General features: G+C 38.4%; 1 protein-coding gene across 1 annotated transcript in view; it reads left to right on the top strand.

The window, feature by feature from the left end:
• KIF5C (kinesin family member 5C) overlaps positions 1 to 18,348 on the top strand; it is an 85,765-nt gene that overhangs the window by 38,919 nt on the left and 28,498 nt on the right. Inside the window, exons 3-11 of the mRNA XM_068195119.1 lie at positions 710 to 783; positions 5,846 to 5,950; positions 8,423 to 8,471; positions 9,314 to 9,369; positions 10,212 to 10,299; positions 11,646 to 11,770; positions 13,349 to 13,453; positions 13,804 to 13,952; positions 16,912 to 17,060. Of these exons, the coding sequence (XP_068051220.1) occupies positions 710 to 783; positions 5,846 to 5,950; positions 8,423 to 8,471; positions 9,314 to 9,369; positions 10,212 to 10,299; positions 11,646 to 11,770; positions 13,349 to 13,453; positions 13,804 to 13,952; positions 16,912 to 17,060 (900 nt within the window). The remainder of the gene's footprint in view (positions 1 to 709; positions 784 to 5,845; positions 5,951 to 8,422; positions 8,472 to 9,313; positions 9,370 to 10,211; positions 10,300 to 11,645; positions 11,771 to 13,348; positions 13,454 to 13,803; positions 13,953 to 16,911; positions 17,061 to 18,348) is intronic.

The raw sequence follows: 18,348 nt of genomic DNA, 5'->3' as shown, positions 1-18,348 counted from the left end.
AGTCGTAATGGTTATTAATGAGTCGTAATGGTTATTAATGAGTTGTAATGGTCATTAATGAGTCGTAATGGTTATTAATGAGTCGTAATGGTTATTAATGAGTCGTAATGGTCATTAATGAGTCGTAATGGTTATTAATGAGTTGTAATGGTCATTAATGAGTTGTAATGGTCATTAATGAGTCGTAATGGTTATTAATGAGTCGTAATGGTTATTAATGAGTTGTAATGGTCATTAATGAGTCGTAATGGTTATTAATGAGTCGTAATGGTTATTAATGAGTTGTAATGGTCATTAATGAGTCGTAATGGTTATTAATGAGTCGTAATGGTTATTAATGAGTTGTAATGGTCATTAATGAGTCGTAATGGTTATTAATGAGTCGTAATGGTTATTAATGAGTTGTAATGTTCATTAATGAGTTGTAATGGTCATTAATGAGTCGTAATGGTTATTAATGAGTCGTAATGGTCATTAATGAGTTGTAATGGTCATTAATGAGTCGTAATGGTTATTAATGAGTTGTAATGGTCATTAATGAGTCGTAATGGTTATTAATGAGTCGTAATGGTTATTAATGAGTTGTAATGGTCATTAATGAGTCGTAATGGTTATTAATGAGTCGTAATGGTTATTAATGAGTTGTAATTGTTATTAATGAGTCGTAATGGTTATTAATGAGTTGTAATTGTTTTCCTCCTTCTTGCAGATGTTCTGGAAGGCTACAATGGAACCATCTTTGCCTATGGACAGACCTCATCAGGAAAAACACACACCATGGAGGTACCCGGGCAGAACGAAACCAAAAGCAAAATTCAGTCAGTTTGGTGGGAAGGATGGGAATAAACCGCACGTTTGTCCAAATCAATTAAATTCGTCTCAATAAATCACAAATGTATCTAAATAAATCACAAATGTGTCTATATAAGCCACAAAATTGTCTCAATAAATCAAAACTTGTCGTAAGTAAATCAAAAATTTGTCTCAACAAATCAAAATTTGTCTAAGTAAATCAAAATTTGTCTAAATAAATCAAAAATTTGTCTAAACAAATCAAAATGTGTCTAAGTAAATCAAAATTTCTCTAAACAAATCAAAATTTGTCTAAGTAAATCAAAATTATCTAAACAAATCAAAATTTATCTAACTAAATCAAAATTTGTCTAAGCAAATCACAAATTTGTCTAAATAAATAACAAATTTATCTAAATAAATCACAAATGTATCTATATAAGCCACAAAATTGTCTCAATAAATCAAAATTTGTCGTAAGTAAATCAAAAATTTGTCTAAACAAATCAAAATTTGTCTAAGTAAATCAAGATTTCTCTAAACAAATCAAAATTTGTCTAAGTAAATCAAAATTATCTAAACAAATCAAAATTTGTCTAACTAAATCAAAATTTGTCTAAGCAAATCACAAATTTGTCTAAATAAATAATGAATTTATCTAAATAAATCCCAAATGTGTGTATATAAGCCACAAAATTGTCTCGATAAATCAAAATTTGTCGTAAGTAAATCAAAAATTTGTCTAAACAAATCAAAATTTGTCTAAGTAAATCAAAATTTGTCAAAGTAAATAAAAATTTGTCTAAATAAATAACGAATTTATCTACATAAATCACAAATTTATCTAAATCAAAATTTGTCTCAATAAATCATAAATGTATCTATATAAGCCACAAAATTGTCTCAATAAATCAAAACTTGTCGTAAGTAAATCAAAATTTGTCTAAACAAATCAAAATTTGTCTAAATCAAAATTTGTCTAAATAAATAATGAATTTATCTACATAAATCACAAATTTATCTAAATCAAAATTTGTCTAAATAAATCACAAATTTGTCTAAATAAATCACAGATTTATCTAAATAAACCACGAATTTTTCCAAATCAAAATTTGTCTAAATAAATCTAAATAATTCTCAGATTTGCCTGAATAAATCAGGAATTTATGGAAATAAATCACAAATTTGTCTAAATAAATCTAAAAAAATCTCAGATTTGCCTAAATAAATCAGGAATTTATGGAAATAACTTAGGAATTTATCTAAATAAATCTAAAAAAAATCACAGATTTGCCTGAATAAATCAGGAATTTATGGAAATAAATCACAAATTTGTCTCAATAAATCTAAATCAATCACAGATTTGCCTAAATAAATCAGGAATTTATGGAAATAAATCACAAATTTGTCTACATAAATCCCAAATTTATCTCATGGTTTGGGTTTTTTGGGGCCAGCTAGAAGGATTTTCTGGTTTGGGGTTTTTTTGGGGTCAGCTGGAAGATATTTTGCTATTCCTGCTGAAATTCAAGGATTTCCCCCTTGCACGAGGCTGCTGCTCCCAGTCTGGGTCTGGAGCAGCTCGGCCCAGCAAAGCCGGGCTCTGTGCGAGTTTAGGCCGGGCTTTGCTGGGCTCAGCCTGAACGCCCTGGTTTGGGGGAGCCACAGCTGAGCCTGGCTGGAAGGGCTGGAAACTGGGAAAGGCTGGAAATTGGGACAATACGGAAATTGGGACAATACGGAAATTGGGACAATATGGAAAATGGGACAATATGGAAAATGGGAAAGGCTGGAAATTGGGAAAGTTTGGAAATTGGGAAAATCTGGAAATTGGGACAATACAGAAATTGGGAAAGGCTGGAAATTGGGAAAGTTTGGAAATTGGGAAAATCTGGAAATTGGGACAATACAGAAATTGGGAAAGGCTGGAAATTGGGACAATATGGGAAATGGGAAAGGCTGGAAACTGGGAAAATCTGGAAATTGGGAAAGGCTGGAAATTGGGACAATATGGAAACTGGGAAAGGCTGGAAACTGGGAAAGGCTGGAAATTGGGGAAATCTGGAAATTGGGAAAGGCTGGAAATTGGGGAAGGCTGGAAATTGGGAAAGGCTGGAAATTGGGACAATACGGAAATTGGGACAATATGGGAAATGGGACAATATGGAAAATGGGACAATATGGAAAATGGGAAAGGCTGGAAATTGGGAAAGTTTGGAAATTGGGAAAATCTGGAAATTGGGACAATACAGAAATTGGGAAAGGCTGGAAATTGGGAAAGTCTGGAAATTGGGACAATATGGAAATTGGGAAAGGCTGGAAATTGGGAAAGGCTGGAAACTGGGAAAGTTTTGGCTGGAAATTGGGACCATATGGAAATTGGGAAAGTCTGGAAATTGGGAAAGGCTGGAAATTGGGAAAATCTGGAAATTGGGAAAGGCTGGAAACTGGGAAAGGCTGGAAATTGGGACAATATGGAAATTGGGAAAGGCTGGAAATTGGGAAAGTTTGGAAATTGGGAAAGTCTGGAAATTGGGAAAGGCTGGAAATTAGAAAAGCTGGAAATTGGGAAAATCTGGAAATTGGGACAATACAGAAATTGGGAAAGGCTGGAAATTGGGAAAATCTGGAAATTGGGACAATACAGAAATTGGGAAAGGCTGGAAACTGGGAAAGTTTTGGCTGGAAATTGGGACCATATGGAAATTGGGAAAGTCTGGAAATTGGGAAAGTCTGGAAATTGGGAAAGGCTGGAAATTGGGACAATATGGAAATTGGGAAAGGCTGGAAACTGGGAAAGTTTGGAAATTGGGAAAGTCTGGAAATTGGGAAAGGCTGGAAATTAGAAAGGCTGGAAATTGGGAAAATCTGGAAATTGGGACAATACAGAAATTGGGAAAGGCTGGAAACTGGGAAAGTTTGGAAATTGGGAAAGTCTGGAAATTGGGAAAGGCTGGAAATTAGAAAGGCTGGAAATTGGGAAAATCTGGAAATTGGGACAATACAGAAATTGGGAAAGGCTGGAAACTGGGAAAGTTTGGAAATTGGGAAAGTCTGGAAATTGGGAAAGGCTGGAAATTAGAAAGGCTGGAAATTGGGAAAATCTGGAAATTGGGACAATACAGAAATTGGGAAAGGCTGGAAACTGGGAAAGTTTGGAAATTGGGAAAGTCTGGAAATTGGGAAAGGCTGGAAATTAGAAAGGCTGGAAATTGGGAAAATCTGGAAATTGGGACAATACAGAAATTGGGAAAGGCTGGAAACTGGGAAAATCTGGAAATTGGTAAAGTCTGGGAACTGGGAAAGGCTGGAAATTGGGGAAGGCTGGAAATTGGGAAAATCTGGAAATTGGGGAAGGCTGGGAACTGGGAAAGGCTGGAAATTGGGGAAGGCTGGAAATTGGGAAAGGCTGGAAATTGGGGAAGGCTGGAAATCGGGAAGGCTGCATTCCTGGAGGATGTCTAATTAGTGATGGCTAATTGGGGATGTCCAATTAAGCCTGGCCTTGGCCGGCGGGGGAGGATCACAGGCTCAGCTCTACAGAACGTTCAGATTTAAATCTTGTTTTCTTTTCTCTCTCTGAGGCACTCAGACAGGCTTTTATTATAAAAATAGTTTTTATATAAATATATAAAATAAGAGAGGCTTTTGTTCTAGAAATAGTTTTAATATAAATATATAACATAAGAGAGGCTTTTATTCTAATAATGTTTTATATCTAAAATATTCTAATAATATTTTAGATATAAATATAAAAAAATGTTTCTATATAAATATAAAAATATTCTAATAATATTATATAAAAATATATAAATACATAAAATATTATAATAATATTTTATATAAATATATTATAAATATATATAATTATTATATATTATATATATTTATATTTATATATAAAATAAATATATATATTTTAATATATAAACAATTATATATATATATATATATATATATATATATATATATATATATATATATAAGGTCCCTTCCAGCCCAAACCATTTTGGGGTTCTGTTACTGGAAGTGGGGCCCATTTCCATCCCCTCTTTTTTAATAAAAATCCACAGAAATTCCTGATTTAAGCAGTGGCACCTGTGGCTGAGTGTCCTTCACACTTCAGGATTTACACCTGGAATTAATGAAATATAGGTTTTTATATATATATACATACATACGTATTTATAAATATCTAATAAAAATTTAAATATCTAATAAAAAATTAAAATGATTATTTTTCATAAGAATGAAGGGAAATTTCAGCTGATTTGAACAGCGGCAGCTGTGGCTGAGTGTGCCTCAGACTTCAGCTTTTACCAGACTTCAGCTTCACCTGGATTTTCTTAAATATAGTCTAAAATATAGATTTTTAAAATGTATACATACATATATATATATTTAAAATTAAAATAACCATGTTATATACATAATATATATAATTATATATATATATATAATATGTCTATGTATATTAATAATAAAAATAAAAATAAATTCACAGAAATTTCTGCTGATTTAAGCAGTGGCAGCTGTGGCTGAGTGTGCCTCACACTTCAGCTTTTACACCTGGATTTTCTTAAATATAGTCTAAAATATAGATTTTTTAAATGTATACATACATATATATATATAAAATTAAAATAACCATGGTTATATACATTATATATATATATATACATATATATATATAAAATATGTGTATGTATATTAATAATAAAAATAAAAATAAATTCAAGCAGTGGCTGAGCGTCCCTCACACTTCAGCTTTAACACCTGGATTTCCACAAATAATAGTCTAAAATATAGATTTATTTAATATATACATACAAAAAATAACATATAATACATATTTAAATATAATACATATTTAAAATATAGATATAATAAAAACAACCATAATTACATATATAATTTATACAAGTAATATATATTATATAATATATAATGATAGATATGATTATATATAATGAAATAATGATAGTAATGATAATGATAATGATAATAATAATAATAATAATAATCCTGGGTTGCTTCTGGGTTTTGTGTCCAGGGGAAGCTCCACGACCCTCAGCTGATGGGAATCATCCCCAGGATTGCACACGACATCTTCGACCACATCTACTCCATGGACGAGAACCTGGAGTTCCACATCAAGGTCAATTTATCTGGAGTTTTATCTGGAGTTTTAGCTGGAATTTTATCTGGAATTTTATCTGGAATTTATATGGAGCCACCCCTTTTGGAATGGCTTGGGTGGGAGGAGTCCATGGCAAATCTGCTTTGGGATGTTCTGTGGGTTTTTGGGGTTTTTTTTTGCCCTCCATCCCTTTTGCAACGCAAATTCCAAAATTTATTCCTGATGTTGCTGCTGGGTTTTTTTTTCTGGAGGGTGTGCCCAGCTGAGCTTTGCTGGGAGCAGCCCTTGGGGCAGCCAAAAATTGCTTGACTGCAGCTCCTCCGGAGGCTGTGCCCTGCTGGTTCTGCCCAGAAACAGCACGGAGCTGCCGGGCAAATCCTGACATCCTATGGCCAGGACTGGGGCTGGAGGTGGGCAGAGCTTGGGCAATCCATGGAAGGGCGTTCAGAAGGGATTTTTGAATTCCTTCTGACGGCGGTGCAGTGGTTTTCCGTGTCCTTCCCTTGATCCCAGCCGTGTGATTTCCCAAATTCCTGGGAGTGCCCTTGAATCGCCGCTGCCCATTTGGGGTCCTGGGGAGCTCTCGGCTCTGGGGGGCTCTGGTCCCTCTGCAGAGCTGGGCTCAGGCTGCAGCTTCTCTCCAAGCAGGCATCGGGAAAAATGGATTATCAGTAAAACTGCCATGGATCACAGGGAAAAGGGGTTTTCTGTGGCATCCCTGCCCCAAAACGAAGCCAGACCTAAATGCTCCGGTAGCCGAGCACAGGTGGATGTGAAGCCACTGTCCCTTCTCCTGCTGCTCACTGAGAGCTCTTTTTGCACCTAAAGGCTAGAGACAAGTGACTTTTAAATTTGCATTAAATCCCTGGAATTAAATATTCCCAGGGGAATATTTGTAAAGCTAATCGCTGTGAGGACACAATTATTTGTAAAAGTCAATCAGTGTGAGGATAGAAATTTCTGTCTATAAATTATTATTATTTTAATCACCTTGTACCTCTGAACCAGCTTCTGGAAGGGCTTAGTCAGGTACTGGGAACGTTCTCAGCAGCGAGGTGCAGACAGAAAAAATATTCCAAAGAAACCATGAAATACTTCCAGAGGCCTTGGATGGTAAAATATGGAGAGACCCCTCTGAATTTGGCCACTGATCCCTGCCCTCCTCTGGAAAGCTTTCCTGTGGCCGCTGCAATTCCACAGGCAACCCTTGGCTACCAACAGAGCCCAGGCTGGAGGGGATTCCTGGCCTGTGCCGTTGGAAATGCCACAATTCTCCCAATGATTTCCCAGCAGAGCTGATCAATCTCTCCCAAAAAAGCTGCCTGAGCAGTGGGGGGTGGCTGTGCAAGGAGCAGTCAGGGAGAGAAATGTTCTGTCAGCAGCAGCCTGGGTTTAACCAGACTGTCACACTCTCCTAACAACCGAACTAATAACCATTGAATAATTGAAGCTCTGAGAATTAATGGCATTTTTTTCCTCTCCTGTCTAATAGGGATCCATTTAGAATTTGGGCTCTCCTCTGTAGGAGCGATGGTTCTCAGTGTAAAATATTAAGTCTGGCCTAACTGGGCTGTTGGAATCAGCTGGTCCAGAGGAGGGCTTTAAATGGGGAAGTAAAGGCAAAAATGCAAAATATATTTGTGTTTAATAGCAGTTTCACGTGGAAAGTTCAACTCATCTGTGTAAAAAGCCCAGGCATTATTTTTTCAAATGAGAGAAAATGAGACTTTACAAAATACCAGGGGTTTATTGATACCTAGAATGCAGCCATGTGGTATTCCAGCTAAATAATCTGGATAAACCTTAGTTAGGGAAGGGTTAGGCCCCACTCCCCTCACATATTTCTGTTTCCTTCTCTGAGTCAAATCCCCTTTTATTAAGAAACTCATTCATTCAATCATTCTCCCTCTCCTTTTTTTTTTTTTTTTTTGAGGACAATTGTCTCTCTTTGTTACAGCAAAGCTCATTTTCATTTCCTTCTTTGGATTTGATTCAAGGCAGAAGCACCACATGTGCTTCATTTAAAAGTTTAATTTAATGTTAATTGCTGAGGCTTATGGAAATGGATTGGTGAAGGTGCTCTCTGTTTTTGGGGTTGGTGAAAATCAGTGTACAGCTTTAACCATCCTCAAACCCGCAGCTGCACAGATATGGCAGGAGCTGGATTGGTTTGATTCAGTTCAATATTTTTTTATTTTTTTGTCAATTTTGCCTATGTTACAAAAAAAAAAAAAAAAAAAAAAGAAGATCAGGTTTGCCTGCAGGATTTTCTTTGTACTCTCCTGATGAATCTTTGTTAAATGGAGGAAGATCAATGGCTTGTAAATCATTCAAGGTACAAATGTGATCCCATGAAAGATGGAATTCAAACTGTGTGGGAGGTGGGGTTTTATTTTTAGTTTGGTGCTTTGACAGGGATGGAAACACAGAGACAGCAAGACATTAAATCAGCAACGTTTAAATCCGTGCTGTTTGTGATTTTTTAATTAGGTTTCCTACTTTGAGATATATTTGGACAAAATAAGGGACCTGCTTGATGGTAAGTTCTGGGTTTTACTTGACTGGGTGCCTTGGCTTCATCCAGAGCTTCGCACCAAACCCTGAGGGGGAACAGTGACTTTATTTGGGAGGGGATTCAATTTAAACCGGAGAATTTGGCAGTTTCCACCATCTGATCCCGGGCACCTGCCTCTGCAGAGCACGAGCTGTGTTGTGAATCAGAGAGCTCTGAGGATCCCACAGCCTGCGAGCCAGGGCTGGGGCTCCTTGGCAAGGAGTGTTCTTCAAGGGAAAAATGGTGAAAAAACTGATTTCAAAATGCAGGGAGTGTTGTAGAATGATCCCTCACTGCTGGCAGCCAGTCTGGTGGGGAGCATCTGCTTCTCTCACAGCTCATGCCTCTACCTCTGCGTGCTGTGTGTTCATAAAAGTGGGTTTTGTTCACCAGTGTGGGGATGGAAAGGGCTTAAAGGTAGAAATTCCTGTAAATGTAGAAATTCCTGTAAATGTGGAAATTTCTGTAAATGTAGAAATGGCTGCAAATGTAGCTCTGAGCTGCTCTGAATTCCAGGCTGCTCTCCTGTCTCCTCTGCTTTGCCAAAACCCAGCTTACTCTGGGTTTATTTAATTCACCCGAGCAATAAACAAAAGCTTTTGTGCCCCAAAGTTAAATTTAAATGAACAGGTAGAAGATTGACAGAGCGGGAAAGGATTTCCGTGTGTCAGAAATATTGGGGGTTCATAAGGAGTGGGAGTGGGGAACGACTGCAGATCTCAAATACAAATTCCCATCCCCAAAATGTGTCTGTCATGCCTGGAGCTGACACTTTATTTATTTATTACCTCTGGAATGTTCCTAATGATCTCCACGTCTCTCTCCAGTGTCAAAGACAAACCTCGCTGTACATGAAGACAAAAACAGAGTTCCCTATGTTAAGGTAAAAAAATAATTTAATAATCAGCTTTTCAATCTTTCCCACAAATGCATTTATTTACACATTTCCATTTGCATCCAGTGTTATTTGCTGAAAATATTCAACTCCTGTTTGAAGCCTTGAATGTTCAAGTTGTGTTGGTTCCTGGGTTTAAACAAGTTTCCTGAAATATTAATGGGCTTGAATCATGTTTGTTTTATTCTCCTGACTTTGAACATTGCCATTTTGTTAGGATGCTGTTAAATTTTAAGCATTCACATTCCCCTTTCATGTCAGATGTGAGAGAGAACAACTTGAGGAATTTTGTTCTTTAATATTTTGCTGCATGGGTGCTGTAATCTCTCAATAGTTCAGAACAGATTGGCTGGGTTGGGAATTTGTTTTATGACTTTCTGGGCTCTCACTTGAATGCAATATGCTTGATAGCAACATATGTGAGCCTAAATAATGTTTATCTAATATTTTCCTGTTTATTCTCAGCTTGAGGAGCAAAAAGAAATTGATAAGATGATTTATTCAGTAATATTGCATTGAGAGAGAAGGACTTTGCACTTTGTCTTGTAGTTTGAGGGAGAAACATTAACTTGGGGTTGATCAAATTAAATTAAATTGGGTACGAAATCTAAACCAAATTAGGAATGTGTGTTGTAACATTCCATGTTTTCCGTGGAAAATTTCATGCTGTGTGTCTGAGTCTTTAACCTTGTGGAAGAAAACTGGCTCCCAAGTTTCCCCTGGAAGCCCCCCCTGCCCCAACAACGATCCTGGGGCATGCGGCTGCTTCCCTAATGACTGAGTTCATTAGTGCTAAATGAACACTCCTGACTCCCACCTCCTGTCGCCAGGGCTGTACAGAAAGGTTCGTGTCCAGCCCTGAGGAAGTTCTGGATGTCATCGACGAGGGGAAGGCCAACAGGCACGTGGCTGTGACAAGTGAGTGTCCCCGAACCCCTGGAACTCCCCCCGAGGGGCTCCTGGTGCTTCCAGGGGGTGCACAGGTCCCTCCTGGGAGGCTGGGAGCTCCATCCTCCCACGGGGCACCACTAAATGGTGCTGCTTGGCTTGGCTTTTTCAGTTTTTGTTCCTGGCAAGGTTGGGGTTGAGGGTGTTTGAGATGGTATTTTGTGTTTAGATTCACGTTTATTTAAAAATATGTTTTGTATTATATATTTATATTCATTTATTTATATCTATTTATAGTGTATTTATGCATTTATATTGTATTTATTTATACTATATATTTATACATTTATCTATTAAGTATATATTAGTTATACAGATCATATATAATATATATAATCTATATAATAGATATATAATATATAATAGATAATATTTATATATTTATATTAAATATATATTTATTTATATATTGCAGTTTCCCAAGCCGTGAGTTCTACAGCATTTTACTAAGCAAAATACTGTATAATAATAAAGTGCATAAAGAAATAAAATAAATGTAGTCTATTATTAAACTATATAAATAAATAAAACACTGTATAATAACTTACTAATAAGTTATAAAAATGGTTTTGTATCTATCTTTACAAGGTTTTTTAAGGAAAAGCTATCTAATCAGGAAATTACACTTAAATTATTTTTACTTTTAATGTAATAACTAAATACTTCTGTCTCGCATTGCAGAATTTTTTGTCTAATTATAAAATACTCCCCAAACCTAGGAAGGAGAAGGAGAAGAGAAGGATTTGCTACTGCTTTAAAACTTTTCTCTTCGTTTTATATATATTACTATATTCTAAAACCTCCAACTCTAAGATTTCTACTGTGTGGTATTACGCACTTCTATTAAAATGACACCCCCATAATTTTAGTGTTATTAATCAATTTTGGAAGCTGAAAGGTGGCTGTGGCCAGCTGGGGCTGGGCTCTTTCTCCAGGCAGCACGGACAGAACCAGAGCACACAGGCTCAAGCTGCTCCAAGGGAAATAGAGGTTGGATATTGGGAAGAAGTTTTTACAGAAAGAGTGATAAAGTTCTGGAATGCTCTGCCCAGGGAGGTGGTGGAGTCACCATCCCTGGGTGTGTTTAACAAAGCCTGGATGTGGCACTGGCTGCCTGGGTTTGGGTGAGGGGCTGGGGCTGGATTGGACTCGATGATCCTGGAGGTCTCGTCCAACCCGGTCGTTCTGTGAGTTACACCAAGACCTGCCCAGCTTCTCTGGGATCTGGGGATTTGGTGGGGCCAGCCGGGATGGGATGGAATCCCCTGCCAGCTTCGAAAGGCATTTTTAACAGAAGCTGTGCCCTGTGATTTCAGATATGAACGAGCACAGCTCGAGGAGCCACAGCATTTTCCTCATCAACATCAAACAGGAGAACGTGGAAACGGAGAAGAAGCTCAGTGGGAAGCTCTACCTGGTGGACTTGGCTGGCAGTGAGAAGGTGAATTCTCCTTTTTCCCCCACTGGGACCCCACACTGAGGATGTGAGGGAGTCTCACAGAGCTCTCACCTTAGATTCTCACTAAAAAGGATATTTTGATTTTTATTTTTCAATGTGGGATGGAGAAAAGGAGCAGATCAGAATTTTTGACATGAGAAACAACCCCACAAAATCTGTATTTATAGTGGAGTGAGTTGAACCAGTGTGTTTTTATATGCCTTCACATTTACATCTGTGTAGCTGAAAAAGGGAATGTAATTTTTATATAATTTATCTATAATAACAGAAAATTTATATATTTTTAATATATAAATATTTTTAATAGAAATTTAAAAAATAATTTATCAAATTAGACATATTTTAACTTGCTTATATTGTCATGTCCTGTTTCTAGTTTTTTTTTGTAATTATTTCACATGTTAAATGAATGAAATACCAGCAGTTAATGCAGTTTTCAAGTCTACCCAAAGCTCCCTGAATCTTGATTTTGGTGACTATTTGTGCTTTCCAATGCAGAAAAATAAACCCCTGAAAACGACTTTTATCTATTTACCAAAAGAGTAATGGTTTGGAACAGTGCTGCAATGCAAAATTGTTCCCAAATTCTCATTCTGATGTCTTCTGGAGTGCTCAAAATCAGCTTTATTGGGATTTTGGGTTGCCCATTGGGACACCTTAATTGATAACCCAGGGGTACAATGCAGAAGTGATTTGTCAGGGTAATTAATCATGCTAATGTCTATGATTGCATAGATTTGTTAAATTAAAAGCTCTTTATGATGTTTACAAAATGAGGGCCTGGACAGGCACTCCTCTCCTCTGAAATATCAACTTTTGTGGTTTGTTATGGTACAGAAAACCTGAAATACGGATTTCTTGGGTAGGTTGTCTTCTTAAAAGACACAACTGCTTCTCCTTCATGTTGTGGGGCATTTTTAGGTGGAAGCAGAGATAGTTGTAGTGTAGAGAAAAAGATACGGATTTATCCTCTATGTGGACACTTTAGAAAAATCCAAATTTTGTTTTACTTGTGTAGTAGCAGAAAGGAAAAATACCAGCAAGTTAGGACTGTGCAAAATAAAATTGAGCAGTTGTAGAACACAATACATTTTTCTTGCTGTGAAAATTGGATTGTTTTCCACCACATGTCATTTTTGGCCTGCTAAAGGAGGCAGTGGCCATGAACAAAATCTATGATTTTTGGTATTTTTTGCTCATTTTGGGGCCACTGGGGTGCTGCTTCCTGTCTGTATGGACAGCTTGTCCTTGCAAGTGGTTCCCAAATGTCCTCAGGTGAGCACAGACCTCTCCCTCAATAAAATTCTCCCTGAATAAAATTCTCCCTGAATTAAAATAAAATTACAGCTTGCTCTTGGAGTAGGAGAAAAGTGGAATTATTGCAGGCTTGCACTACCAAAATAGTTATGAGAGTTGATGTAAACATTTGATGTAAAATTCTCCTGGCCCGCGCTGAGCTAAGCCAGGTTTTGCTCCTCCAGGAGCATCTTTAGGCGCAGCTTTGCAGGGCTGGAGCTTTGTGCTGGAGCAGAACCTGACTCTTTCCTGCTCTCTTTGCAGGTCAGCAAAACTGGAGCCGAGGGGGCAGTTCTGGATGAAGCTAAAAATATCAATAAATCTTTGTCTGCTCTGGGCAATGTGATCTCGGCCTTGGCAGAGGGAACTGTAAGTAATGCTGGCTGGGCAGATGAGGGGCTTTCATTTACCTGTTTCTTTGCCATCCACAGAGGGGAAAAAAGGAAAAGAGTAACAGGGGCTAACATTTCAGCTCTGAAGGGAGAAAATATTGGCTGTTAGTAAAATATTAACAAACAAAATATTGTCACAAACCAGTGACAACCACTCTGGCTGCTCTGCCCGAGATGAGGAATGAATTCTCAGTGATGGCACTGGAGCAGCTCCCAGATCTGGGCACAGTCACAACAAATTGTCACTCCTGCCAGCGTGGACTCCCCCCATCTCTAACTCCACTGGTTAAAAGAATCTTTCTTGTCTTTTGCTTGTGCTTGGATTAGAAAACCCACGTGCCCTACCGAGACAGCAAAATGACCAGGATCCTGCAGGATTCCCTAGGGGGGAACTGCAGGACCACCATCGTCATCTGCTGCTCCCCCTCCGTGTTCAACGAGGCCGAGACCAAGTCCACCCTGATGTTTGGCCAGAGGTGAGTCCCACTGGGATCAGCCTGGATGCATCCATCCTCCCCTGGAATCCAGAGCTTGGGGTTTCTGGAGTTGGTAAAAAAAAAAAAAAAACCCTGGAGAACTTCAGAGAGCGGTCTCTTTATTCCCAGTGATCCCGGGAAAATGCTCCAGGAAAATCAAGGTTAATGCTGGCCAGCAGCTGCTCTGCTTGGGAGCAGAGTGGGGTTGGAAAGTGGGGAAGGGTTGGGCAATCCATGGAAGGATGTTTAGAAGGGATTTTTTCATTCCTTCCTGGTTGATTTTCCTGCAGAAAGTGTCATCTTAATTCCTGTGGACATTCTCAGTTCAGCCAGAGAGAAAAAGAGAAAGATTTCTGCCAGGCTAAGCCTGGGAAAAATCTTTCTCTTTTTCTCTCTGACTGAACTGAGAATATCCACAAATTCCTTGAAATTTTATGGGAAAGATAAAAATCACTGGGCAGTTTTCTGTGGAAAAAAAATCAGTTTTGCTTTATTGGGTACTTCAGAAAATCCAAATTTTGGGTTTTTTTTTTTTTTTTTGTGTAGCAGCAGAAAGGAAAAATTCCAGCAAGTTAGGACTGTGCAAAATAAAATTTAGGAGCTGTGGTACACAATACCTTTGTCTTGCCGTGAAAATGGGCTGTTTTCCACCACATCTCATTTTTGGCCTGCTAAGAAAGATGAAGACACTGAGCAGTTTTCTGTGGAAAAATTTAGTTTTGCTTTAGCTGACAGTGCTGTTTGGTGTCTTCTCCTTGAATTCCACCTCAGGGATCATTGTTATGGCTGTAAAAGGATTTAAATCATTGTTATGGTTTAAAAATTAGGAAAATTCAAGAGTGTGGGCTCTGTAATATTGTCAGCTTTGAGAGCTTGCCTTGGCAGCTCATGGACCTGATGTTTGGAGGATCTGGACAACTCAGGAACACAAAGTATGGAAGGATCCAGAAGGAAAATTTCTCTTCCACGTGTGTTTATTGACAAGAGTGATATGAAATGCATTGGGAAGGTTTGCCAAAATAGGTCAGGCTCATTATGTAATTGCTGCTTTTGTGGTAATTGAGGAGAACTCTGGTCCTTTGGAAAATTACTAATTTTGTATGATTTGTGTGGTAGCAGAAAGGAAAAATACTGGCAAGTTAGGAGCGTTTAAAGAGAGTTGAACAGTTTGAGGATACAATAGCTTTGTCTTTGTTTAAAATTGGGTTGTTTTCCACCATGTGGAGTTTCTGGACTGCAAAAAGAGGCAGTGGCCATGAGCAAAATCAGGTTAAAGAGTTGCTTTGTAGACTTTTTTTTCCCCATCGTGAGCTGAACATGATTTTTAGCTATTGAAGATCCAAACTTCTACTGATCAGATCATGTGTTGAGCAAAAACAAGCATCCTGAGATGCAGGAATGAAATCAAGAGCATGAACAACTCTGAACTCCAGCTTCCACGTTCAGTTTCAGTTTACATTCCTCCTGGTTTAATTTATCTTTCCAGTAATGAGTAAAATTTGCCCTTTTTGGGGTAGCAAGGCGGTTTTCTGACTGACTCTGCACACCCTGGCTAAATATTCACCAGTTTCCTGGGAGGGGGAGCATTCTGGGGGCGATCCTCACTGAGGACCAGGATGGCAGTGCAAGAACGGCGAAAACAGGGAAATATTTGTGAGGAGCTCCTCATGGGCAGCACTGAATTGTCAGGAAGGAAATAATTTGTATTTCCCTGGGAGGACTGGTGCTCTGTGCAGAGCAGCCCGTGGGTTATCCATGCACAGTGTTCTCTGGCAGGATTTGGGGTGGGAATGGTGGGAATGGGGCTTCTTTTCCAGGCTCTTGGGTTGTTGTGTCTCATTTTCTGATGTGACACAACTGAGGACCTCAATGGCATTAAAGGGAAGGTCCATGACTCATGGCTGATTGCTGATTTTTCCTGGGAAAAGAAAGGATTATGTCACCATTAAAATAAATGTCAGGAATGAAATCCATCTTCAGAGGAGCTCTTGTACCAATCAAACTGTACAAGTGCTCCTTTGATAGTAGTGAATCAGCTTTTTCTTTTTCTACTCCATCTTTTCTCGTGCTTTTATCTCATTTTTAATTTTAGCTGTCAGTAAGGGCTTCATCCATCACCAGGAGAAACTTCCTGGTGTGGTGGGTTTTTATTTCCCTGGTTCAGTTAAATGAGTGGAAACTTGAGCTGTGCTTTTAGCAGAGAAAAAGTGTAAACCCTGACCATTAGGAAATTCTTTTAAAAGCACAGGGTTGTTTAAAAAATACTTTTAAGGTAGTAAAAGTCCTGCTTGCCACAGAGTGCAAATCACTGGAGCTTTATGAACTGCTGAGGGTTTATCTGTTATCCTTTTCCTTATCCTCTGCTTTACTCAACAACACTGGAGGCATTTGAAGGGACTCAGTGTCTGAGCAGTGAAGGGCAAAGATCTGAGGATTTCTTAATTCATAGTGATTGGTTTGGTTTCCCTTTTCAGTGTGGATTTGCTGGAGTAGGTGCTGGGCATTGTTTTCTGCTTGCTTTGCATTTCCTGGCACAATTGGTTGGGTTGGGTTGGGAGCTGAGCACTTTCAGAATAATAAAGTGGTGGTGGTTGTTGGGAGGCTTGAAATTTGGGATATTTTTGCCTAGGGAGGATTTTTCCCCTTTTCCTTTTCCTTTTCCTTTTCCTTTTCCTTTTCCTTTTCCTTTTCCTTTTCCTTTTCCTTTCCCTTGTTCTTTTCCTTTCCCTTTTTCTTTCCCTTTCCCTTGTTCTTTCCCTTTCCTTTTTCTTTCCCTTTCCCTTCTTCCCTTCCCCCTTTCCTTCCCCCTTCCCTTTCCTTCCCCACCCTAGCCACTTCCAGGGATGGGGAATCCACAGTTTCCCCGTTCATTTCCTTCTGTATGATGGAAAAATCCCCAATCCCCACTGTTGCACTGGGATAAAAACCCCAAAGCAGCTGCTCTGGGATTTGTTTGCAGGGCCAAGACCATCAAGAACACAGTGTCTGTGAACCTGGAGCTGACAGCAGAGGAGTGGAAGAAGAAGTATGAGAAGGAGAAGGACAAAAACAAGAGTTTAAAGAATGTTATCCAGCACCTGGAGCTGGAGCTGAACAGGTGGAGGAATGGTAGGTGCCAAAAACTGGGAGCTGGATGTGTCTGTGTTGAATTCTTGCCCTACATCACAATTTTTATTAATTGTGTCTGGCCACTAAATCTAAATTCACATTGTAACTCACACTTCATCATAATAATGGAAGGTGAGGAAGCAGAAACTAGGCAAACCAGCAGCCATTTGTGGGAGAAACCAGTGAAAATGCCAAAATTAGTGAGTTCAGGGTAGAGCACACAGGAGGCATCACTAATTTTAATATTGTTAATGACAGTAATAAAGAAAGGAAAAATGACATTATATTTTTTTTTTAATAACTCTGCTCCTCAGGCATGAGAATCGCTGTGCTTTAAGGTAATTGGACCTTGGTTTTGGGGATTTTTTATAATTGAATTTCACATTAGAATAATTAGTCCTTTAGTACAATGACAGGGAGTGGCATCTGCTTAGAAGAATCACCATTTGTCTGCTCCTGTGGCTTCTAGATGAAATGTTTTGTTGTGAACAGACACTTTTCTGATTAGAAACGTGGGGAATTTCTGTTCAGGCTAGGTTGTGACATCACCTGTAGGATAGTACAGGAGACAGAATATACACACAAATACAAATGAAAGAATTTTTATTGCAAACCAAATTTTAAAAATCTAATTTAATCTGGAACGCTGGCAGACAATTTTATCAAACCAGCCTGAGTTTGAATTCTTTATTTCACATTTTAAAAATCAAACAACAACAACAACAACAACAACAACAAAAAAAAAGCAAACCCAAACCAAAGCCTATGTTTTTTTAGAAAAGCCGGGATGGATCCTTTTGTTTAAATATCCTCCTCCCCTCCCTGGGTGCTGCTGTTGGCCAGCAATGCATTCAAAAGATTATTGATTTCTTGTCTGACCTTGGGCACTCCCATCCTCTGGAAGGATGGAGGTTTTTTACAAAGGGAACTGTCCCAGCAATCCCATCTTGGATAATATTCCATGGGTACAGCTTATTCCAGGAATTAAGGATTTATTCTACAAAGTAAAAGGGTGAGCTGAGCATTTCAGCTTCCAGGTGCCCAATTTTCCTGTGTTTTACAGGCAGGAGGTTCTCAGCCGATGAATGAGAAATTAAAAATTCCCAAAATGTGTATCCTGGTGGATTCTCCACAGCCTGAGGAACATTTTTTGTGTACAAGGCCCTGCATTCTAACCAAACCCACCTTTCCTTCTCTGCTCCAACAGCAAAAATCAATTCACATTTCCCTCATTAATAATAGAAAATACCATCAAGCCTTCAGAAATAGGGCAGAAAATATTTGGAGT

The sequence above is a fragment of the Anomalospiza imberbis genome, chromosome 7 (assembly GCF_031753505.1).
Source record: "Anomalospiza imberbis isolate Cuckoo-Finch-1a 21T00152 chromosome 7, ASM3175350v1, whole genome shotgun sequence".
NCBI classification, from domain to species: Eukaryota; Metazoa; Chordata; class Aves; order Passeriformes; family Viduidae; genus Anomalospiza; species Anomalospiza imberbis.
Note: the sequence above shows the minus strand (reverse complement) of the source record. Positions and strands in the feature narration are given on the sequence as shown.